Source organism: Eriocheir sinensis, chromosome 23, assembly GCF_024679095.1.
Source record: "Eriocheir sinensis breed Jianghai 21 chromosome 23, ASM2467909v1, whole genome shotgun sequence".
NCBI classification, from domain to species: domain Eukaryota; kingdom Metazoa; phylum Arthropoda; class Malacostraca; order Decapoda; family Varunidae; genus Eriocheir; species Eriocheir sinensis.
Window position 1 is genome coordinate 20,155,677 of NC_066531.1, and position 26,342 is coordinate 20,182,018.

At 44.4% G+C, this 26,342-nt stretch overlaps 1 protein-coding gene across 8 annotated transcripts in view; it reads left to right on the top strand.

Moving 5' to 3' along the window:
• The window catches only part of LOC127002541 (demethylmenaquinone methyltransferase-like), a 119,887-nt gene that overhangs the window by 9,926 nt on the left and 83,619 nt on the right, over nt 1–26,342 (top strand). Inside the window, exons 2-6 of one of the 8 annotated variants that reach the window (XM_050868614.1) lie at nt 19,774–19,925; nt 21,870–21,982; nt 22,587–22,679; nt 24,149–24,261; nt 24,485–24,753. The exons of 3 other annotated variants lie outside the window; for them this stretch is intronic. In XM_050868614.1, the coding sequence (XP_050724571.1) occupies nt 19,774–19,925; nt 21,870–21,982; nt 22,587–22,679; nt 24,149–24,261; nt 24,485–24,565 (552 nt within the window). In that variant the 3' untranslated portion in view covers nt 24,566–24,753. Of the gene's footprint in view, nt 1–19,773; nt 19,926–21,869; nt 21,983–22,586; nt 22,680–24,148; nt 24,262–24,484; nt 24,759–26,342 lie in introns of those variants that run through there. 4 more of the 8 variants (XM_050868618.1, XM_050868610.1, XM_050868617.1 and 1 more) reach the window with 4 other exon arrangements.

The window sequence follows — 26,342 nt, forward strand, 5'->3', positions numbered from 1 at the left end:
TGGGGGAATGTATGGGGGTTTGTATGTTACACTATATTTATCGATGCATATGACTGGTGTTTTTTGTATACATAAACATTCAAATATGTTATTGAAAAAAATAGCTTGAATATCTATCACAACAGTTGATTTTCACGTATTCCCGAACTAGAAATGCGCAGGTACCACGTCCATGGAAAATCCCGCTCTGTTGATTAACAGATGAAATGAAACAGACTATCGTCTGGACGATAGGGTATGTGGTATGGGTATCTATGTAAGTCTCTGTAAATCTGAGAAGAGACAAGGAGAGGTATGGCAGCAGTCTTGTTGAGAACGTCGAGGGCCATTTCAGTGCAAATGACCTCTGACCTGCCTACTGAGCACTGAAGAACCTCTGCTCTCGGTCTCTCTCTCAAGCAAGCGATATCCAAAGAGAACTGGTTGCTTCGTCAATGACAAAAATGTCATCGCCTTTGCTGTCCTTCATCTTCCACCTTTAGTTAGATAGTTAGTGTAGCTTGTCACAAACAACCTCGCAAGGACCAGCAGGTCTGCTGTTGTTTGTTCTTACTTTGTGTACCTTTGTGACATGGATGAGTAGAGAGCGCTTTGGAGTGAGTACTTTGAGCAGCTGTTCACGGCAGATGCTCAAATTGAGCAGCCCCTAACCAATAGTAACAACAGTAGTAGTAGTAAATGTTGATCCACCCATTGGCAAAAGCCTCTCTGAAGAAAATCGGAGGGGCTGTGGCAAGATTTGGGTCTGGAAAGGTAACTGGTGTTTGTAACATCATTATGGAACTCATCAAATCAGGAGGTGAGCCCATGCATGATCCGCGAGTTGCATGAGGTCTTGAACTACAATATTGTAATCTGGTACAATAGTACCTCCTGATTGTAACAACTACAGTGGTATTTCACTGGTCAGTGTCAAGCATTGGTGAAGTTGACGAGGCTTGAGCAGTCTGGGTTTACGCCTTGTAAGTCAATAACTGACCGTCGTGAACTGGTGGACTGTCAACGTGAGGTTCGACAAGGGACGCTTGCAGCCTAAGTCGATCTCAAGAAGGCATTTGATTCAGTGCATCGCGAAACACTCTCCGGCAACGTTGTGGGATTCCTTCAAGGATCATTACTCTATTAACTGGTCTTTACTCTGAGTCAGAGTGTGCTGTGAAATGTGTGCTGGGGAGGGGCGTATCCAACTTTTCTTTCCTGAAAACACAAGCGAGCCTGGGGTGTCTCTTTCCCCTGTTGCTTTCAACACTTATATGGACTGAGTATTAGGAAGAGTTGTGGAGCAAAGTCATTGTGGAGCATCTGTTGGTAATGCCAAGGTCACTGATCTGGCTTTGCCGATGATGCAGTAACCTTCATCAAGTTGCTGGAGGCTCTGGTAATGGGTCTACAGGCCCTACACGAGAAGGCAAAGCCTTTGGAAATGCAGGTCACCTTTGCCACTACTAAGATACAAATGTTTGGAAGCTCACTGGATGAAAAAGTTATGTGTGTTTATGCATGTGTAAAGAACATTGATATCTTGGAAAATTTCACATACCTTTGTAGCTCACTGAGCATAACACTGCAGCAATGCAAAGTGCCCATGACGTATGTCGTTAGCAAGATCAGAGGAGCTGTCAGTACGATTGATTGATTGATTGATTTAAATTAGGCGCCGCAACACCCAGGGTCATATGGCGCCGCATTCAATGTGTTAATAACTAAAAAACTAAAAAAAAAAAAACTAAACTAAAAGGGCTAAAAAAGGAACCTAAAAAAGTAAACTAAGAGCAAAGCCAAACAAAACGAGACGAAACAAATCACACAGAAAACGGTCATAACTCATGAAGAAGGCCAGCCTTCTCCATACAGAGAAGTACCTCATGTCCCGGGGAAAGGCATCTCCCTCCCAGCATCAGCGAGAGACGGAATGATCCGTCTTCTCCCCGACACTGCGACAGGTATCGCACTCTCAGGTCCCCCAAACTGGGTCACTCGACCAGCAAGTGCCGCACGGTCAGGGGAACCAAGCAGTCATCACAATAAGGCTGCACTCCCCGGGACATGAGGTAACCATGTGTTAGACGCGTATGACCCGTCCGAAGACGGGTCAAGGCTGTCTGCGAGCGACGGTCACGGACACTTTCGTATGACCAAGGACGAGACACAGTCCTGGTAATCTCTCCCATTTTGGAAGTCGCACCCCGAGCATTCCACCTCTCCGGCCAACTGGCAAGAATTGCCTTGCGAATCTCTGGAAACATACCTGTACATGGGACAGCACTAGAAAGGGCCAGCTCTAGCTGCTGCCTCCCTTGCAAGTCCATCAGCTCGTTCGTTCCCGTGTACGCCAACGTGTCCTGGAACCCAACAAAACCCAACGCGATATCCACTGTTGGTGAGCAAATACAACCACTCGAGAGCAGATAAAGCTAGGGGATTAACAGAGGGAGTAAAGGAGCCCAGCGCAGAAAGAGCGCTGCGAGAATCACTACAAATCATAAAAGAGTCCACAGGAAGGGTAAAAATAATCTGTAAAGAGAGGACTATTGCAGACAGCTCTGCAGTAAATACAGAAGCAACAGAAGAAAGACTACCTCCCCGACAGGAGGGGAACACAACACCAAAGCCAACTCCAGCATCCAATTTAGAGGCATCAGTAAAGACAGGGATGGAGTCCGAGTGTTCAGTGAAATGCTCTAAAAATAAGGCTCGGGACGCATATGGTGGTAAATCCCTCTTACTATCTATAGTGGGAGAACACACGGATACACCGGGCAACTGCCAGTATCCAACCCTACGTACTCGATAAGGGCAGATAGGAATGGGAGGGAAAGACAACGGTGTCATGGCAGACGCTACCCGAAACCCAAAAGGTTTAGGGAGACTAGGTCGCTCATCATATGCAGGCGAACGGGAATCCCTCAAAATTGACACAAAAGGAACTGATTCTGGAAGGCGTTGGACGCGGAACCAGCAACGGAATAGAGAGGACTGGCGTCTCAAATCCAGAGGCAGGACGCCAGCATCCACGAGGAGGCTAGGTATCGGTGAAGACCGGAATGCACCAGTAGCCAAGCGGACCCCGGATGTACTGAGTCCAACACGCATAGGTGAGCCTCCTTGGCGGAGGAGTATACCTCGCAGCCATATTCCAACTTGGAAAGGATGAGTGTTCTGTGGAGGAGGAGTAGCGTGTCCCTGTCTGCACCCCAAGAGGTATGAGCTAAAACACGAAGGAGGGACAGGGCTTTCTGACAAGCCGCCTTAACGTAATGTAAATGAGGCACCCAGGTTAGGCGGCTATCAAATAAAAGACCGAGGTAACGAGTCGTCTCTACACAGGACAGTCGCCTATTACCAAGATATAAGTCAGGGTCCGGATGAACGCCTCGAAGACGACAGAAATGCATAGCTACTGTCTTTGAGGACGAAAATCGAAAGCCGCGCGTATTTGCCCAATTGGAGACTCTATTAATAGTCAGTTGCAGTTTTCGTTCAATCAACGACATCCTTGCCGCAGAAAACGAAATGGATAAATCGTCTACATATAAGGAGCTATGAACTCAATCAGGTAGGACACCAACGACTCCATTAATAGCCACAGCAAATAGCGCAACACTGAGAATACTTCCCTGTGGTACACCATCCTCAAGTGGACAAACCTCGGAAAGAGTACTCCCCACTCTAACCCGTAAAAGACGATGAGATAAAAACTCCTGAATAAAAACAGGGAGACGGCCACGAAGACCAAACTCAAACAGGTTAAGTACTGTCAGCACGAGCATAAAGCTGAATGACAAAAATGATTGCAACCTTGTGGCAGAGCTGGTTGCAAATAAAAGATGCACATTAGCAATGCTGGCAAACACGGGAGTGGTAGGTAATTTTATGAAGTGAAAATTACACTAACTCATATTGGGTCATGACATAGACTCTGTATCCTTGACGGATGTCGGCGGAACCGCCTAAATATTAGGCGCGCAAACTCTCAAAACAAAATTAAGGCGTCCTGACTTTATTTTTTTTTTACCTAGCCTAACCAAATTTTGCATGTAGCCCCCCACTGGTAATGCGCATGGACCCATTAAGTCACATTTTCATTTCAGTTCGTTTTAGTATCAATAATATATATAAAACATTTAAGCACCGCTAAAACACGACACTAACATCCCTTCTGCCCACTCAGTCTCTGCTTTTTAAAGCCACTGTTGCTTGAGAGAGAGAGAGAGAGAGAGAGAGAGAGAGAGAGAGAGAGAGAGAGAGACTAAAAATATTAGCCTAATGCATCTCCGGACTGATTTCTTTCGCGGTGAGTGCATTTATAGATATACTTTTTTTTTTTTTTTTTACTTATTATCCTTACCTCTTATCCAATTTCATGCTCCTTGTTGCTTATATTAGACACCAGTTTTGAATAGCTATCTGTAATACATTATTCACTCATAAGTCCACGAAGAATTTATAAAAGAGATGGTGGTATTTTTTTAAGGATGTGAGGAAACCAGTGTTGTAGGTGGAATTCCTGAAGTGGAGAGAGAGAGAGAGAGAGAGAGAGAGAGAGAGAGAGAGAGAGAGAGAGAGAGAGAGAGAGAGAGAGAATTACTTCGCTTAAGAAAAAAGTTACTGCAAAATAAGCCTAGTGTTCTTAAATGCAAAATAATAACTTAGTATTCGTAAATGCAACATAATAGCCTAGTTTCATAAATGCAAAATAATCGCTTAGTATTCGTAAATGCAAAAAAATAGCCTAGTTTTCCTAAATGGATAATAATAGTTTAGCATTCCTAAATGCAAAATAATAGCCTTGGTTCCTAAATGCAAAATAATAGCTTAGTATTCCTAAATGCAAAATAGCCTAGATTTCTAATAGCCCAGGAGCATTAGTGTTGAACCGGGAAAAAAAATGTAGAAAGCTGATGTTTTTCAGGAAATCTATCTAGTAACATGGTACAAAGTCCCCTAAAATCCAGGCTGTGGAAAATTCACAATCCAAGATGACCGCTGATGAGTCGACCAGACACCAAAAGACACAAAAAATGTAATAACTTTGTTACTATTCATCAGAGAGAGATTATTTTGGGGTCTAACCCCATGTTTTTGTGGGCAAGGAGTGTAAATATACCGTTCGAAATTCAATCCAAGCATTACTTTCAAAATAACCATGTGCTGTCTCAAGAAATTATTCTGCCAAATTGCAGAACTACCATAAGTAATCTGGTTCACAAAAAGGGCACAAGATTAATTTAACGAAATCCAATTTCAGTAGGATGCTAACCGCTACAAACTGTGAACCATACAATACATAGAAAGGCATATCCATACAGCATATATATCAAGAAGCAAATAATACAACAAAGAAACCATTGGTCCAGTCTGGCAGGTACCAAATGTGAGTACATTTATGTCATAATATTTACAACACAATTCTAGTTTCAACCCTCATCTGAATCTATGGATTGGCTGTTGTTACATGTCCTCCCAATACACGAGGAACACATCTCAGTGTAAAATAGCCCAGCTCTATAACAACTGCATTTTTTCCACATCCTATTATGCAGCCACATGAGATCATTCGCAACACCCGATCAGGTGGCACAGGTTGGTCTGTTGCAACTGGAAGCAACCTTCCATCTTGTACTTTCCATCCCCATTCAGTAGGTGCCAGCTCATTTCCGGACCACTGCTGCACTGCTAAGTAGGCCCGATATGAATGATATTTGGTGGCAGCTGATGTTGGTGGCAGGCTCTCTAAGTTGACTCCACTTGAGTACACAGATTTTCTACCAACCTGCCTCATGTACAGTACATACCGAAGTATATCCAGAGAGGTGGACTGAACTGCCCCATACAATTTTAGCAGAAATTGTTCTCCAACTCTTGCCACCTCTTCATGACTTGATGAAGGCTGATGAAACACATCCAACATTCCGTCAAATATGATTGCTGAGCCCCTTCCATAATGATTAAGAACATGTGTCACATAGGTGTCACACACCTTTCCATATGTAGCGTCACATGACCAAGTTACACTGTGTAAGAGGTGGCCACCATCAATAATGAATTGTAAGTTCTCGGGAATCTGTAACTGGCCATTCACCTTTGACTTCAGCATAATGGCAAGGACACTTTTGATGTTTTTGCGCATCATCCCATGATGAAAAAGGGAGGGAGGGTGGGTCCCAAATTCATAACAAAGGAAATCCAGCATTTCTTTATGATGCTCCATAATACATGTCACACGCATGAAAACAACGGCTGCGTTGACTTCCACACTCTGTCCTCTTATAGAAACTTGAGATCTAGCGCTGCTGATTGACAAAACCCTGTCTTTTCGCTTCATTTTCTGATCAGCATAGTTGTGTCCTGTCATTGCTTCTGCTCCAGCTTTCCCCACTGTGTAGGATTCATCAGCATTTGCTGCAGTATTAGCAACTTCACCAGTAGAAATACATACAAGAGATTCATACCCTTGATATGAGAACGGGGAATGTGTAGAAAGCCAATTAATGAAAGTTTCACAATCCTGACTGTCACGTGCTGTTCTGGATGGACGTAAATCAGCATGCTGGTCTGATGTGCTGTTATGAACACCACAGAAGTTTTCCAGTGCATTGCAGATAGGAACACATTTTGGAGTTACAAAGACCCATTTGGTCACAGTGCTATCAGTTATTCCCCTACCACGAGCCAGTTCACCAGATGTCTTCAATAATCTCATGAGTTCTTGCTCAATTATTTGGTCTGTAAAATTCCCATTCCAAAATGTATCACTTCTCCGTATTGTGAAGTAACCATGCTTGGAGAAATTTAGAAATTCAGTTTCACCCATGATTTCAGGTAGCTTCTTCATTGAGTCAAGATACAAACGTGATGATTTAGCATAAGCAGTATGGCCTGCTGCATGGCATATCGGGATCATTTACTCACAGCATGAAGATGCAAATGCCAGTCTTCTGTGCGCTCTGCTCTGATAAAGAGCATAATTACTTGCACCTGCTTTAAATACTGGATCCATAACTTTCCTGTACGACTTTGTCTAGCAGCATCTGCCATGAGATCATGTAAAATGTGAGTCAGCTGCTGAACTACCTCTTCATTCATAATGCTACTCATGTCACACTCCCTGGCAAGGAGCATTATTTGAACAGAGCAAAACTGACTGATATCCATCCCAATCAGACAACCTGGTGTCTGTAGTAAGATCCTCACAAGAGCAGCTGCTGTGAGTAAATGGGCACGAAGAGCTCTTGCATATGCATGCCCTGTCACCATATGATTCACTGTGTTTGGCGCATAGACTGTCTGCCACAGACTCTCCAAACCACTACCGCCCATTATGTAGCCAATAGATCCCATGAATGACATCAGAAGGTGAAACCCACCAAGCCTGACTATTGTGTTCTTGAGCTCAGGGGAGGCCTTAACAGCTTTGATATACAGTGGCTGGTCAAATGTCACAAGACACTTTCCCAAAAATGGTTGATGGCTGAGATGGAGCTTGGTTGATGAATGGAAGAATTTCTATCTTGCTTTTATGATTATTGTCCCCTGTGACTGCCACCTGCATGAATCCACTCCAGGAAGGACACTCTGCTGCAGGAATAGCTTGGGAAAAACTAGCAAACTATATACTATCCAGTGATTTAGCCAGGTTCAACAGGGCCGGGAGTGGTTGAGGGGGTTCAGGTGGGTCAATTATGACTGACTTCAGTCTTGCAGATTTAGGTTTTTTGTATGGCTTTATGGGCACATGACTGAACTGTCCCATCTGCACTACAGATCTGATACTGGTGGACCTTTGTAGCAGAGATGAAACCTGATCTGTTGCTGCTGGGGTTACACATGCAATGCCACCCATGGTATGCCACGTGCCATGACATGTTAGAGTGCGAACATTTATATCTACATTGTCAAAAATAAAATTGACTAGATCTCCAGAAAGGTAAAAAAACTGCTCTCCTTTTGGTAAAAGGGCATCATATAGTCTTTGAACCTCCCTGTAGTTATCTGCAAAAGATAAACTACCGAGAAGATCAATGAGTTGACGTGACTCCAGTTTTCTATTAATATACACAGATATTCCTAGCAAAATTGGTGATATGAATGAACGAGGTCTGACAGCAGATATTATACTATGGGCAATAGCAGTGCGACGTCTTTCTGCTACTGCTCTGTTATTTGATTTAGTCTTGATTATCACTTCTAGGAGACGCCTTAAGCCCGAAATACACTGCCGAATTTTGGCCACGAACTTGACGCCGAATCAATTCGTGAAAAAATTCGGCGACCGGTTCGCCGACATGACCAAGATTCTTACAGTTCGTGACCATTCGGCGACATGTCGGCGAATGCTCAAGACAATTCGGGGACAGTTCGGAGACATGTCGCCGACTATTCGGCGTCCAAGTCGCCGAGCTCAAAATCTGAATTTTTTTTTTTTTTTTTTTTTTGTCGCGGAAAAACTGGCGACAAGTCTCCGAATTGTCTTCGCATGTCCCCGAAGTGTCGGCGACATGTCGGGGACAATTCTCCGACAGTGCCAAGATTTCTGACAGCTGATCATCTGATGCCCATGTGGCATACAAGAGCATGGGAATCCGCGCCTACCTCATGGACTACTACAACACCCGGGGAGCAGTGGCCTGACAGGACACAATTGTGGGCGAGTAAATACCATGTGTGGTAATATGTATGGTAATATGTATGATAGTATGTGTAATAAAATATATAAATGTGACTTGTTTTTGTTTTGCTCTCCTACAAATATTTTAGAATGAATGAATGTTTACGTAATATCAGTAAACAAACCAGTAACTGAAAGAAGAAATAAATCTAAATAACTGAAAATGAAACAAAGGTTAAATAATGGCAGAATAATGATATTAAGAAATAAATAAAGAAATCAATAGTAAATTAATTATGAAATAAATGAAAATGTTAGTTCCATACCTATTTTATATATTCATGATTCTTCTTGTTTTTCAAATTTTCTTGTTTACTTTTTATTATATTATTATTTTTTTAAGTATATATATATATATATATATATATATATATATATATATATATATATATATATATATAGAGAGAGAGAGAGAGAGAGAGAGAGAGAGAGAGAGAGAGAGATAATCCATAAATAGATAGATAGATAGATAGACCCCCGTGTACACCTCCCACCGCGACCCGTTTGCCGTGTCGTGATTTATTCGCCGAATATTCGGGGACATGTCCCCGAATAGTCTTGGCCATTCGGCGACATGTCCAGCATACAACAAGGCCAGCATACAACAAGGCCAACATTATGCTAGGGTTCATAGCGAGGAAAATCGAGTGTAAAACACCAGACGTGATGCTATCCTTGTATAATTCCATGGTAAGACCGCACCTCGAGTATGCAGTGCAGTTCTGGTCTCCCAATTACAGAAAGGACATTGCTTTACTGGAAAGGATTCAACGACGCGCCACAAAGATGATTCCAACCTTCAGGGCTCAACCGTACGAGGAACAACTCAAGCGACTCAATCTCTTTACATTGGAGAAAAGACGCCTACGAGGGGATATGATTCAAGTCTTCAAGTATCTAAAAAAGTTCAATAACGTTGATTACTCCAAATTCTTCGAACTGCAAACCAACTCAAGAACTAGAAATATCGGTTTACCCATTCAGTTGAGTCGATGTAACACAGACATTGGAAGGAGTTTATTTTCAAACCGAGTCATCCGCCACTGGAACAATCTTCCCTCAGAAGTAGTAAATGCGAATACCATCAACTCCTTCAAATATAGAATCGACTGTCATTTCGCTGCGTCGGGAGTAAACTGAATAACGAGGGGCTTCCATCTGCTCCTCAACATCGAGGTGCTTTCATCTGCTCACCAAGCCCCAAGTGGCGGTCGAGCAGATTAAATCACCCAAGCGGGCGACCTCGTAATGAGCCAATAGGCTTTCTGTTCCTGCATTTCCATGTTTCCATGTTTCCACCCACTCCTTCCCCTTCTCTTCATTCATCCCCTTCCTTGCCTTACCCATCTTCCCATTCACTCTCGTCCATCCATCCCCGTCCTTTGCAACTGCACCCATGAGGAACTAAATCAAAGATGTGCTGTTCGTTATATGCACTTTAAGGAAAAATTCTGAATAAAATGAAAAAGGGAAGAACCTACAATTGAAGGAACACCTCGGGAATGGGCATGGCTTCACTTATATTACTGAAGACAAACTTATTTGAAAACCCTTCCCTTTGCAATCTTGAAACTGCTTGTTTCTAGGGTAAAGCCAAGATTATAGAAGTAAATGGTGGTTTAACAGCACATGTCGGCCCTAATTTTGACCCGAGCTCTGCCTGCGGGTGAGGAAGCTAGAGTGATGTGGCCTTGAAAAGGGGGGTAGGTTATCTTCCCCGCGCGTCGTGCGGCTGTGTCAGATACCTCTGTAATACGAGTATGGGAAAGTGGGGTAAGATGAACCGTAGGGTAAGATGAACCACCCCTTGCGATCACGTGATCACAGATTGCATCAAGCTCTAATGCTGCACAACCAAACCAGTAGTCACCACGTGTCTCTGGTAGTAGCGAGACGTTCCTGTGGAGAGTCTGTCAGTTTTTACATCAAAAAATGTTTCTTCCATTGAAAAGTAAAATATTGGAAGCCGAGAATATCCTCAATTACTCTGGTATGTATTAGTCTTACTTTTGTTGCAAATTGCTGGTGATTAGTTTAGTATTTGATAATTATTCTGTCCATGTTTTCGATGGTAACGGTTTGTATTAACATATTTACAAACGATTCATTCATGCCAGCCGGCGCATTTAGGAAACTAGTAGGCTATTGTGAATTGAATTACAAAGCTATTATTTTGCATTTAAGAATACTAAGCGATTCGTTTGCATTTATGAAACTAAGCCATTACTTTGCATTTACGAATACTAAGTTATTATTATGCATTTAAGAAAACTACTATACATTTCAGCGGCGGACAAACGCTGTTTTTCGCAAATATCTCCTAAACGAATCGTTGGATCAGTATGACATTTCAGCACACTACAGTTAACATCCGGACCTAATTTATGGCTAACATACCACGTTACTATATGTGTTATGTGAGGAGTTTACTCGTGGAAAATAACACAAACCCGACGAGTCATGTTGACGCATTCGAAGGAAAGTGTGCCCCCCCCCCCAACACCCTCCCAAACTATTCCTAACCACAACTACTTCTCCCCCTTCTCGCTCTCATTGTCCTTCCTCTTCTGCCCCTAGCTCCTCGCCTCCCTCATCACTCTTATGTCCCTCCCTATTTCTCCCATCACTGTATTATATATTAGAATGTTATGTAGGTGTATATGTATAGATATGATTATTAACTAAGAGCATGGTACAATTCCATGGAGGAAAGACGTATTTCACGTTGATAATTACTGTACAACACCTGGATGCGCATCGGCAGTCAATGAGTTATACCCTGCCTCTGCTTAAGTCATAGCCTCGGGCTGGGGAAGGGGGATGGTGTGAGTAGGGGGGTGAAGAGGGAAACGAGGAGGGGGATACTGCGACATTGGGGTAGGGAAGGAGTGGTCTGGGGGTTGTTCGGGGCGTTGGTGGAGGGGTTAGACGAGTACCCCACACTCGTCCGATTCTGTATAACACCTTAGATATGATGACTGGATTAGGCTTAATATCAGTCAGTAAACTCCTCACATAACACACATTGCAATATGGTATATCAGCCATAAATTAGGTCCGGGTGTTAAAGGTAGTGTACTGAAATATCATACTGATCCAACGAATCGTTTAGGAGATATTTGCGAAAAACAGCGTTTGTCCGCCGCTGATATGTATAGTAGGCTATTATTTTGCAGTAACTTTTTTTGGTCAATTTACGGTTTCACCCAACCAACGATTTTATCACGTGGTTCATGTTTTTCTGCTGATAGATGTAGAGAATTCCGTGATTTTGTTCCTCATTTCCGTCGCAAATGTCTACTTTTCGAGTTACGCCTCTTTTCAAGTTATGCCTATCCCCTTCCCTAAACGATCCTGGGGGACCTGTGGGAACACGGGGGGGGGGAGCATGAAATCGACTAATATGCATTTCAAATGAGGTCGAGAAATCAACAGAATCGCATTAGAACATCAGTGAAAAGGCATAGCCTACATTTGTTTTGGTTGGAGCGGGGAAGCGGCCATTGTGATGTAAGCAGTGTTGCCAACGATCCGCTATGGGTGAACATCCCATCCTGATCTGCGCATGCGCGGACTTTGTTTACATACACAGGGCGGATTATTTTCGGCACGGTACCATGTCTTTTCTCGCTTACTTATTGTGATCTGTCCCACCCGAGTTTATATTTGTTTTTTTATGAAAGTAAATGATGACGTATGTTTTGAATTTGGAAAATGCGTGAAATATGAAAGTTGATTCCTGCACCTCTTGTATGTCAGCAAATGTGATAAATGAGATAACCTGCACCTCTTGTATGTCGGTAAATGTGATAAATGAGATAACCTGCACCTCTTGTATGTCAGCAAATGTGATAAATGAGATAACCTGCACCCCTTGTATGTCGGTAAATGTGATAAATAAGATAACCTGCACCACTTGTAGGGGGAGGTGGGGCAAAATGGCATAGGTGGGTAATATGGACCACCCCGTTTTCTGTGTTTTTAGCTTCTGCCAGCTATTGATAATGATATGGACTTACTCCTCGGCTCATTAGTCAGCTGCAACATCGGGGCAAGTTTGGACGCCGTCGTTTGTTTGTGTGTGAAAAATCCCAGAATATTTTATCACCAGCTGATCTATTGGTAAGGGTCTGATAAAATCGTGTTTATAGGAGTACTGTGACTCATAATTTCATGTGTTATTGCATGATTCTTTGGTATTACTCTGTGCATGAGTCTGACTACTGAAACATTTTTCTGCACCGCCATTGTTCCGCTGAGATTGTTGTTAACATTTTCATTACCCTTGGGGCAAAACGGCCCACTTAACAATAATAATTATTTTTTGCTGCTAACTAACTCACAACTTCAGTGAACAAAGATAAGGACAAAGTGTTCTCTGTTTCTTTTATATGAATATTAATTTTATGTTCAGGAAGGTAAAATCACTTTTCGTTTGTGAGTTCATGTTGTTCATGCTATTGAGCAAAAGAACAATTATTTTTGTAATGCATTAAGAACTTTTATGTTCAGAAAGGTAATTTCACTTTCACTTGTGAGTAGTTTCATGAGAGTTCATTGGTGTTCATGCTATTGAGCCACAAATCATTTATTTTTGTAATGGAATAAGAACTTGATGTTCAGGAAGGTAATATCACTTTTCATTTGGAATTCATTGTTGTTCATGCTACTGAGCCTAAGAGCAATTGTTTTCTAATGGAATAAGAACTAGATTATTTTAGTATTGTCAAGTAATCTTTCTAATGTGATTATCTGTCAAAACGTATGTTTGGCATGTTACCAAGCATTTCCATATGAGGGCCATTTTGCCCCATACGTGAGGTCCGTTTTGCCCCGACCGTAGTACAAAATGGTCCACTTGTGGCTATTTTATTTTTTTAATTCATGAGTAAAGGATCCAAAGTAGTTCTTCTAAAGATAGTTTATTTTGTTTAATGATGAATAAAGATTGCAAAAACTCCAGCTATATCTGAATATACTACAAAATTGATGCAAAATCTGGAGTGAAACCTTAAGGGTGCCGTTTTGCCCCACCTTCCCCTGTGTCGGTAAATGTGATAAGTGAGATAACCTGCACCCCTTGTACGTCGGTAAATGTGATTGGTGAGATAACCTGCACCCCCTGTACGTCGGTAAATGTGATAAATGTGATAACCTATACCCCTTGTATGTCGGTAAATGTAATAAATGTAATAACCTATACCCCTTGTATGTCGGTAAATGTGATAAATGTGATAACCCTTGAATGTCATCCTGGAATTTGGCCATTCTCTCATAAAAACTAGCATGCTGTATTGCCGCCATCTTGCCTGGACAAACTAATATCAACACTCTGTGATAGTAAACATTGGGTTCTGCGCATGCGCAGATCAGGATCGGATAGACTAAAATACATTGATGAGATTTATCGCCACGCCGGGCTGCCCACAACATTTCCTCCCGTCACTCCAGAAACACAGGCCGAGGACCGCGAACTTGTTTTCCACTGGAATGCCTCAGATTTGCTACACTTTTTTGTGCTGTCTGTAGCGCCGGTACGGTTTTTTGAGGGGCGTTATAGACGGCCCCAGCCTGTTAGTGGCGCAAGCTAATTTTATTTATGGTGGCTGGCGTGATGTATGACTTGCTTGGCCCATGCTCCTCTTGACCGAAGTTGCTGAAGTTAAGGTTGATTGAAGATCCGGACAGCATGCCAAGTGCCTTCCCACCCCTCAACTTAGCCACAGCCTCTTTGACCTCAACCAGAGAGGGTGAACTTTCGTCAATGGGTGGGTCAGCATCCACCACTTGCAACCCAGCAACTGGAAGCTGCCGACGTGGAGAGTCCACCATGTACAGCTGCTCAAAGTTCTCAGCCCAACGTGCCCTCTGCCCATTCATGTAAGACACGAGGCAGCCGTCAGCTGTTCGGATAGTGCTCACCTAATAAGAGGGAGACTTGGAGCGGAGCATCTTCACGGCTCGATAAGCAGGTCGGGGGTCATTCGCATTTAAATGGCCCTCGACTTCCTCAGCGAGACTCCTGACATACCTCTCCTTGTCTCTCCTCAGGAGAGCTCTAGTCCTACGCGACAGAGCCCTGTATTGATCCCGCTTCCCAGCAAGTCTGGCAGCGCGACTCTCCTCAATATTATCCAACGTCTCCACCGAGGCAAAGGCACTCCTAGATCTCGGGCGCTCTCCAGTGCACTCCTCGGCATCTTGCAGAGTCTTACGTTTGAAGGTATTCCACAGTTCTACAGGGTCTTCCAGGGTGCTGAGCACATCGAACCGATTTGAGACCGTCACTGCATACTCCTGAGCACATGCCAGGTCCTTCAGCCTCTCGAGATGGAACACAGTAGTGTTGCATCTCGAGATTCTTTTTGACCTAACATGAAGCTTGAATGTTGCAACAACAAGCCCATGGTCAGTTGCAAAGAACGCAGCACTCCGGTAAACCCTGCAGTTCTGAAGGATCCTCCAACGAGTATTTACGAGAATGTGGTCAATCTCCTTAGCTACACCTCCGGCATCGCTATATCAAGTCCAGCGGTGGCTGAGTCGTCAGAGTAACGGCTCCGTGTTCAGGAGGACGCAAGTTCAATCCCCGCCTGGTGCCACCAAGTTGGGATTTTTCAGCCGCCGCCGAGTGGCTTAAAACTACTCACATGCTGTCCAGAAGACCACCTATCAACCCGGACTCTAGATTCTAGGATCAAAGATGAGCTCTGGGAGGGCAGCATGAGCCAATGCAAGATGGCGCCACTATAAACACTCGCCTGCGCCAGAACGGGCTGGGCCGACCATCAGGACCCACCGGAAAGAAGCCTTGGACCGACCATCAGGATCCACCGGGAAGAAGCCTACCGGCGCAATACGCCGCAATATAAAAATAAAAAAAAATAAAAAAGCTCTGGTCTCTGGTACCAGGAACCCGCAATTCTCAACTTTCCGGATTTTGCAAAATTCAGGAGGAGAGATCTGTTGATGTTCCTGGTACATTTGCGGAAATGAGTTCCTGTACCCAATGTGGTAAGCCTTCCCTCCAACCGGCAACGTCGCAGTAGTGCTACTCAAGTGTTGTTGTGAATAAACGATGTTCGTCGTGTTCGGCTGTGAGTGGCGGAGAGGTTCACTGCTATTCAAGAAGTGTAAGGGAGGCTTTATCCATAATTAAGAGGTGAAAATAAATGTAGCATGTGTATGTAACACATGTTAAACCAAGATATCACTACAAAATAATAACACCAGAGAGAAGACGAGGCGTATTATCTAGAGTCGAGACTTTGATGTTCCGCTCCTTCATCAGCATTCACGTGTGAACGTGTGCACTCTCTCTCTCTCTCTCTCTCTCTCTCTCTCTCTCTCTCTCTCTCTCTCTCTCTCTCTCTCTCTCTCTCGATGGAAAACCGATATAATTTTCTCACTTTCTAAGAAATCCGGGCACCTGTTTTTAACCAGTCTCTCACATATCTTCGCAACCACATTAGTGAGTGATACCGGTCTGTAATTTAATGGGTCCTCTCTCTTGCCTCCCTTAAAAATCGGTACCGTACTATGTTTGCTCTCTTCCAATCTTGTGGTACCTTTTCTTCACTCAGAGAGGCACTCATTTTGGAGTGCAGTTTCTCTGCAAGTTGATCACTACATTCTTTCAAGATCCACCCTGATACTCCATCCGGCCCCGTCGCCTTTCTTACATCCAATTTGTTCAAACTTTCTTTGACCTCCTGCACCGTTAACTGAATCTCTTGCATAACCCTTCCTTTTTCCTGGCCCGGGGGTTGTACAAATTCTTCTTTTGTAAACTTCTATGGAAGCTGTTATTCATCACCTCTGCCATCTTTGCTGGGTCCTCATATGTGGTTTCATCCATTTTCAGTTTATCGATTTTTTCTCTATTCTTTAATTTGCCGTTCACACGTCTATAAAATAGTTTGGGTAGGTCTTTTCACTTGTCGATTATATCTTTTTCATATTTCCTTTTTTCTTATCTTCTAATCTTTGTATATTCATTCCTTGCTTGTTTGAAATCGTTCCACGAGTTGATTCTTCTTCGTCTCCTCCATCCCTTCCAAGCTTCCTCTTTTCTCTTTCTAACTATCTCGGATCTCTTGTTAAACCACTCCTTTTTACCAACATCCTTTTTGGTTACCTTGGGGACATATCTATTTTCGGCTTCCTTGTATAGCTTTAAAAACGCCTCCCACTTATCCTGTGTACTCTTGGCTTTGAACAGCCCACTCCAATTTGCATTTTCAAAAAAGGTTCTCATGCTAACAAAGTCACAGTAGTTGCTTCTCCCAATTTTGTGATTTTCTTTTCGGTCAATCGTTTTCTTTTCTGATACTTCAAATTCCACAACCTCATGGTCACTCTTCGCTATTGGACAATCTACGTTAAGATTTTCTATTATTTCCGGCGCCTTACTAAATATATACCAGGTCTAGTCTTGATGCCTCGCCTTCTTTCCCGAATCTGGTATGTTCCTTGATCTACTGAGTCAGCACATGTTCCACTGCCAGTTGCAGTAGTTTTCCTCCCAACGACTCGTCTGCTCTCTGCGTCTCCCAATCCTCCCATTCCACCTCCATGCAGTTGAAATCACCCATTATAAGTATTCTCTCACACGCCCTCAATATTTCATCCTTGCAACTCACCGTCTCTTGTATCATTTGTTTATATTCCCGCAACCCCATACGCTTGTTCATGGGGGCACATACCCTACTACATAATGCCTCCTTCTTCCTTCAGCACCCACAATTTTCACTTTCAACACCTCTGTCAAGCCTTCACCCTCAATTACCTCCTCCACCCTAATGCCTTTTTTAACCATTAACATCACACCTCCTCCCTGTTTTATCTTTCTGTCTCTCCTCCATATGTTGTTTGCACCTTCTCCAATCCCCACCACCTCAATTGGGTCACAACTTAGTTTCCGTCAGCCCCACAATATCAGGTTCTTTGTCTCGCAAATAGTCGTTAATTATATCTACGATGAAACTATTCCATTAATATTCGTATATGTCACTTTCCATCCTTCCTCCTTTTCTGTTAGTTTTACTCCCTTCTTCCTCTCGACCCTATGAACTACTTTCTCACTTTCATGTCCATTACTCTCCAAAAAAACTCCCTCTTCTCTTCTTGCGATCTCTTCCCATTTAAATCACGAACCTCACCTCTAAAGGCGGCTTTACACCTGGCAATTCGCGGCTGGCAATACAGGCGCGGCAGCATTTTTGGTCTGGGTCTGGGTCTGGGAGCTCTTCTCGCGGCAAGTTCTCTGCAGCTGAGCGTGTCCGTCTTGTATTGCCGACTGGCGGCCAGGTAAACAACATGTCGGCGCCAATAAAACAAGAAATGACAGATGCAGATAACAAGATATGGAGCCGGGAGGCCGAGGTGGCATTGCTAGAGGAAGTGAGACAGCATCGACACTTGTGGGACCCACAAGATGAGCTCTACAAGAAGCAGAGTCTGCGCAAAACAACTTTTGAGAGAGTGGCAGCAACATTGCGGGAAATGTTTATCTCTTTGCGAGATATCGAAGGAGGTATAAGGAACGGTTATTTTCGTGTATTATATAATCACGCTATGTAATGCCTGGGGGTTGGGATGGCATGTTCCTCCCTTCTCCTTTGTTGTTAAATGCAACAATAAACAATCAATCAATCAATCAATACTACTTTTGATAAAACTCGTTTACTTAAAGTATTTCTACAATATTAGGCTGATGGACCAAACTCATTGTGGTTTTAAAATATGGTAGTAGCCTTTTGGGGTGTCTGGGGTGAATTCATGCCCTTGCATTTACTTGCAGTTTACGTCTTGATGCTCCCGGCCGGTCTAGCCGCTAGATCGTCGCGGGTGTATTGCCGGCCAGGAATTGACACGTGTAAAGTGTGTGTGTGTGTGTGTGTGAGTGTGTGTGTGTGTGTAATTCACCACGACCTGATCACGCGTTGGTCTCGTAATCGCCAGCAGCAGGTACCCTCCCGACATGAGCAAGTGCTCTTTATCGTCGATCTATGGGTACTGCCAGGACCTCACACACCACACACCCCATCCCCTTTGCTCAAGGGGGGATAGTAACCACTCCTAGTCAACGGAAATAATCCGCCCTGAGCGGGCTCAAACTGCTCCAGGCTTAACGTCAGACCGTGAAGCCTGTGTGTGTGTGTGTGTGTGTGTGTGTGTGTGTGTGTGTGTGTGTAGTTCATTCATAACACCCTGATCACGAGTCTCTCTCTCTCTCTCTCTCTCTCTCTCTCTCTCTCTCTCTCTCTCTCTCTCTCTCTCTCTCTCTCATACACACACACACACACACACACAGAGAGAGAGAGAGAGACAGAGAGAGAGAGAGAGAGAGAGAGAGAGAGAGAGAGAGAGAGAGAGAGAGAGAGAGAGAGAGAGAGAGAGGTGAACTTCAGCTGGCCGTGCAATAAGCCGGAGCCTTACTGCACCACACCTCACTATCACCTGTCATCCTCGTCCATGTAGCTATCCAGTCTACTCAAACCAAGCTACCGTCGCTGCACTAACTATGTGATTGCTTAGTCTTTTCCATTCCAGAGAGAGAGAGAGAGAGAGAGAGAGAGAGAGAGAGAGAGAGAGAGAGGCGGGCCACACTTGCCATGGAGGTGGGTGGAGCTTGAGAGCCAGCCGGCAAATCAGCGAGGAGTGCGGCGCGGGGCTAGAAAACTGTACCTACCTTCGTAAATATATAAAGGATGTATAAAGGAATTGTACTGTACTGTATTCATGCCCTGCCTGTGATTCTTCTGTCTCTTCCCTGCTGCAGGATAGTGTCTGAGGGCGGCAGTCGGGGCGACGTGGCAATGAGGGTGATCGCGAAAGTCCACAGGCCGGGGGTCACGCCGGAGGAGATGGTGGTCGGCTACAACGAGTGGTCCGAGAACTACGAGGAGATGGTGAGAGAGAGAGAGAGAGAGAGAGAGAGAGAGAGAGAGATATGCCTTCGGTACCAAGTGCCTACGCAGAATCATGGGGTATCGCTGGAATGATTTTGCGTTAAACCGGCGACTACTCGTTGAGGTCCGGGAGTGAAGTGATGCGGCCCCTGGGGTACCCACCTGTAATCACCCGCTTCCCCGTCCCCTTAGATGATCTGGAAAGGCGGGTACCGTGGCCCCGCCATCACGCTGGAGGAGGCGCTGCGTTGGGTACCCCCGGAGCGGCGAGCTAAGGCCAGGGTGCTGGACGTGGCCGCTGGGACGGGCTGCGTGGGCCGCGAACTCCACCGGGAAGGCTTCAGGTGGGTGCCGCAGGGCCGCAGACAGGGGGATGTCCGGTCACCATACTTAAATATCCTCCAGTCCACTCCCTCCTGCCTGCCAGTGCCTCAGCCTCAACACGAGTCTAACGCCAAGAGATGAAGATGATGTGTTGGAAATTACAGCTGCTTGTGTTGAGGCAGGGCCGCTGGGTGGGAACTGGGAGCGGGCAGGAGCGGCATTACTATAGTCCATCAAATCTAACTTAAAAGTGAGCCCTGTGATTTGGCCCGGGGAAACCCCCATTGTTTACAGATCTAGCGATGACCTGCGCATGACGTTTTGTCTCACTGTTAGTCTGTACGTTATCTATTTATGGAATTTACATACATTCATAATACGACTGCGTGGTGTTATGAATGGCTTGGGATTAGAGGGATTGATTGATTGATTGATTTAGAGTTTCTTTAATGGCGCCGCAACATCTTGGTCATATGGCACCGGGGTAATAAAATGGAAGGCAAATAATTAAAATAATCTAAGGGTGATAAATATTATTAGGAAGATAGTTTTGAAATGGTCCATTCAGATATAGCACTAGTTTAAAATATAATAAAATGTTTATTAAAAATGCATTAGTGAAATACAAAGAAGTTTCTATAAAGAGACCCTACAAGAGATGGAGGATGCCCATCTCCTGCAGATACCCCATGACGTCATGTCCAGGGGTGAACGCCTTTTCACCCAGCATTAGGGAAAGGGAAAAATTCACATGTACATCACGACACCGGGAGAGGTACTGCTCTCGCAGATCCCGCAGACTGGGGCACTCGACCTGGGATTAGAGGGAAAGACAACGACTCAGTAAACCTTCCATATCACTTGGCAACGTGGCTCATGCAACTTTGCCGCCTGACGGACCTTGGCAACAGGCGCCAGGCCGCACCATTCAACGTTACGCCACAATAGACATATGAAGTAGATCTCACTCTTGCGCCCTGCGCAGCCATGCAGAGAGAGAGAGAGAGAGAGAGAGAGAGAGAGAGAGAGAGAGAGAGGTAGCCACCCTCTCTGAGGAGAGTAATGGAGTGATGTGGCACCAGCGCGGCCTCGTGGGGAATCCTTGTGTCGCGCCCAAGGGCTCAAGTTAAAATCGATAGACTATACTATGTTAGGAATTAGGCCAGTTAACCGGGGGACTAGACAAATTAACTATTTCCCTTATGGAACTAGTCTCGGGCCGAGAGTTCAAGCCAACTATGAGTATCGTCTGAGCTCAAATAAGCCTTGGATGGTACTTGAATACTTCGGTCATCGGCTCCCAAACCGAGACAGAATTAACTTATTCACTGCCTGAAGACTAACCACATTTACCATGAAAGGAATAACAATAGTGAAGTGTTTCCTTTCATGAAATAATAACTAATTGTTCTTGCTGAATTAAAATTAAAGAGCAAGGATAATTTAACCTATGGAAACAGAGAGGAAAGCCACGCCATCTGGCGAGAGAAATTAAAAATATCGCTTCAGACCCACGTGGTTGATTTTCTCTCACTCCACCACCGGCCTTCACAAAGTAAAAACCAAGGCACTGCAGCCCACCCATTAACTCGGACGCAGTGTGACTTCTATTACCTGACTGAGGGATACTACACCCGGCAACGAGACTTCAGATACAACAATATCTTTTGAAACCCGCTTCTCAGCTAAGTGCCCCCAACAGTTATTTGAGACAGATAGATTTTACTACACGGATCCGGTAGGATTATTATTTGTTCGGCTGTCTGGAGGTGCTTGTTGGATAAATTCACTACCTAATAGCTGGTAAGCACTTGTTTGTTTGGGATTGTCTGACGGGTGTGTTATTCACTTTGCGAGTGACCTAACTGTTGGGTAGGGTAAATTTACTGATTCCCAACAACTACTACTAACTGCTATAACTTCTACTACTACTACTACTACAACTACTACAGCTGCTCCCACAGGCACATAGACGCTGTGGACCCGTCGGAGGGCATGATGAAGCAGCGGGAGACTGGCATCTATACCAACGACTTCCTGGAGTTTATCGGCAGCGGACACTCCACCGTGCCCAAAGGTATTAGTAGTTTTTTTTTTTTTTTACATCAAAGGACACGGTTCAAGGGCAACAAGAATAGTACAAAAAAAAGCCATCTACTCGCCGCTCCCATAAAAGATAAAAGTAAAGAGTAGCCAAAAGAGAGGTCAATTTCGAGAGGAGAGGTGTCTTGATACACTCTTCTTGAAATATGTCAAGTCATAGACAGGAGGAAATACGGACGAAGGAAGGTTGTTCCAGAGTTTACCTCTTGCATAAGGGTTTTGGATAGTATAGGGATGAGCATGAGTAGAAAGTCGTGTGCAGCGGGGCCGCGGGAGGGAGGGAGGCATGCAGTTAGCAAGTTCAGAAGAGCAGTCATCATGAAGATATCGATAAAAGATAGAAAAAGAGGCAACATAGCGGCGGAATTTAATTAAGAGGTAGAAGGTTGTCAGTAAGAGGAGGATAACTGATGAGACGAAGAGCCTTAGACTCCACTCTGTCCAGGAGAGTTGTGTGAGTGGAATTATTGTTATTGTTGTTGTTTCATATGTAAAGATTAATATACGTATTTTTCTTTTACATCTCTCTCTCTCTCTCTCTCTCTCTCTCTCTCTCTCTCTCTCTCTCTCTCTCTCAGACACATACGACCTGGTGGTCACCTCGGGCGGTATGGGCGAAGGTCACATCTCACACAGTGGCCTCGACGACGTTGTGCGCGTCGCAAAGAACGGTGAGTGAGTAAGTGAGCCTGCGTGCCTGCGTGCGTGCGTGCGTGCGTGCGTGAGTGAGTGTGAGTGTGAAAGTGTTTTTACAAAAAAGGAGACAGCTCAATGGCACAAAAAAAAGAAATAATATATAAAAAAAACCCGCTGCTCGCTGCTCCTGAGAAAAAGAAAATCAAAAGAGGTGGCCGAAAGAGAGGTCAATTTCGGGAGGAGAGGTGTCCTGATACCCTCCTCTTGAAAGAGTTCAAGTCGTAAGTAGGAGGAAATACAGATGAAGGAAGATTGTTCCAGAGTTTACCAGCGTGAGGGATGAAAGAGTGAAGATGCTGGTTAAATCTTGCACAAGGGGTTTGGACAGTATAGGGATGAACATGAGTAGAAAGTCGTGTGCAGCAGGGCCGCGGGAGGGAAGGAGGCATTCAGTTAGCAAGTTCAGAAGAGCAGTCAGCGTGAAAATAGCGATAGAAGATAAAAAGAGAGGCAACATCGCGACGGAATTTAAGAGGTAGAAAACTATCAGTTGGAAGAGGAGAGCTGATGAGACGAAGAGCCTTAGACTTCACGCTGTCCAGAAAAGCTGTGTGAGTGGAGCACCCTCCCCCCCACACGTGAGATGCATACTCCATACGAGGGCGGACAAGGCCCCTGTATATGGACAGCAACTGTGCTGTCAAAGAATTTTACATAGTTAGTAGAGTTAGGTGAGAGATAAACAGCACAGATGTATTTAGTAATAGAACGACAATAAAGTCTTAGCCAGATGGTGGAAAATTCAGAAGAGTCAAGGTCGTGGGCACGAGAGCAAGTGATGTCGTTGCACACGTAGGTGCAACATCCAGCTTAGGATTAAAATTTAGGATAGAGATAGTAGGAGGGAACAGAGTAGAAGTTGCTGTCAGTAGCCTCAGTAACCTGTGTTTCGGTGAGGAAGAGAAAATAAGGTTTAGATGAGGAGAGATGGTTTCCACAGTATGAAAATTAGAACGAAGACCACGAATGTTGCAGAAATTGATAAGGAGCAGGTTCAAGGTTTCAAGGTGTGTGTGTTGTGTGAATGTAGTGTGGTGTAGAAAGAGAGGAACTGTCTTTAGAGAGACTGCTGAACTGCTCTCTGGTGTTGATGAGACAAAGGGAAACGGTTAGTGAGGACATGGGATGGGTCTTTGGAGGGCTTAAGCATCCTCCTCGCTTCTCATATATCCTCACCGAGAATAGGTCACACCCGTTCGGTAGGTTTCTTCTACCTACTCCTACTATAGGATCGCTAAACAGTTCATGGTAATCCCAGCAACTTTTACTAGAGGCCTTTCAAACAGGCGAACTTAGGCGCCGTTTAGGATGGGAAAGAGCCTACATAGAGACTTCATATTTGCATGGAATAAACCTTGAGGCGGTCTTCCTAAGGTGGGCTAGACGACGCGCCCGTAGCGTATGCACCAATGATTAACTGAGGTCCTCCTCTCCGGCACTCCAGGAGGCTTCGTGATCATCGTGATGCGCCATGAGTTCCTGCAGACCGTGCCTTCCTACAAGGACAAGCTGGAGCCTTACATGGACCAGCTGGAGGCGGACGGGAAGTGGAAGAAGGTAGGGAGCACCGTTGCCAGATTATCGTACTCAGAGCATCGTATTTACCGTTTTTTGACACCTAACTATTGCCAAGAAACATCAGGAATTAACTATTTTAACGACAGATATAAATGAATCTAGTTATTGAGCCCCAGGAGACATATTTGAAGTCGGAAGTTGGTAAATATAAGAGGCTGATGTCTGGCGGGGCTCATGATGATGATGGTTATAATTCCTTCAGGTGGAGCGGCGCATCGTCCCAGACTATTTATGTGGCAAGGAGGGTCTCGTCTTCGTCTTCCGCATCACTAAGCCTGAGTGAGGAGGAAGAGGAGAGAAGGGAAAGGAGAGAGATGAGGAGGAGGAGTTATAGTTGTGCTGTGCCAAGGCCGTCTCTGTGTAACAGCCTTGGCTTTCGTCGCGGCACCCGAGACTGAGGTGTGAATTATCGCGCTCTGGCAACCTGGCGTCATGGCGTCTACGATGTTATATGATAGTTTACGCATAGGGCACATTTGTCAGTATTAATCATATTATTGAAATTGTCGTAAAAATCTGTTTTAGTTTATAAGACTGAGGCTGCAGAATCCTTAACCTCAGACCTTGCTATCATCTCCGATTGGGATAAAAGGAACCTTTTGGGTTGTGTCAATGCAATGCAAAAACAAAAAATTCCACCCCTTCAACTGACTCGACACAATCTTCACTATCCCCATTCTTCAACTAAGAAATGTCTGGTCTGGGTCTTGGGGTCTTGATGATGTACAGACATGTATATATATAATAAACGGGTGTTTAATTCCCTCAGAATCATGTTAATCTTTGTTTGTTTCTCAAGTTAATTTAAGTGATTACTCATCCTAATTTTAAATGCGTCTGCTGTTCCTAATGTATAATGCGTCTGCTGTTCCTAATTTATAATGCGTCTGCTGTTCCTAATTTTAAAAGCGTCTGCTGTTCCTAATTTTAAATGCGTCTGCTGTTCCTAATGTATAATGCGTCTGCTGTTCCTAATTTATAATGCAGAGGAAGTTAACTTATTTAATCTAAAAGTAAAGTGAAATGATCATAAAGCAAAGTAGTGTAACAGAGTAGTGTATATATGTGGTGCATGGCAGGATGAAAGGGATGAGATGGAACGAGAGAACAATTAAAAGAAAAAAAAAACTCTTCCCCTCCTCTCCCTCCCTCCTCCATACTTCCTTCCTCGAAGTCGTCTGCTGTAGCCCTACGTGGCGCAATGCAGAGGAAGTTGCTGAAAGTAATGTTCTTAGTTCTGTTATTTTCTTCTTCTATTATGAGATATCATCATCATCATCATCATAATTTCGTTTAACGTCCGTTTTCACTCTTCCTGAGCGGTTGGACGCTTTATGGGTCTCCTCTATTCTGCTCTGTCTTCTGACTGATGCTCATCCAATCCCATCACTGCCAAGTCTTCCTGTATACACCTTCCCCACGTTTTCCTAGGTCTACCAACTGGTCTCCTTCCTTTTACTTTCAATCTCTCCAAAACTCCCAGCACTGTATCCTCCCCTGCTTTTCACATGTCCGAACTATCGGAGTCTCCCTTCTGAGCACTGTTTCCAGGTTCTCTACTCCACATCTGTTAGCCACATCTAGCTGCACTAGATACCCTGTCTTGCCAATCTCTCCACAACTCCCAGCACTTTATCCATCCCTGCTACCTTCACATGTCCAAACCTTCGGAGTCTTTCCCATCGGAAGGGGTTTCTTTTCAAACCGAGTCATCCGTCACTGGAACAATCTTCCTTCAGAAGTAGTAAATGCGAATACTATGAACACCTTCAAATATAGAATCGACCTTCACCTCGCTGCGTCGGGAGTAAACTGAATATTGAGGTGCTTTCATCTGCTCCTCAATATCGAGGTGCTTTCATCTGCTCCTCAATGTCGAGGTGCTTTCATCTGCTCCCCAGGCCCCAAGTGGCTGTCGAGCAGATTAAATCACCAAAGCCGGCAACCTCGTAATGAGTCACTAGGCTTTATGTTGCCTGCATTTCCATGTTTCCATGTTTCTGAGGTGGTGGCGGAGTGGCTAGTGCCGGCCCCGCATTCGCAGGTTTGATGATGATGAG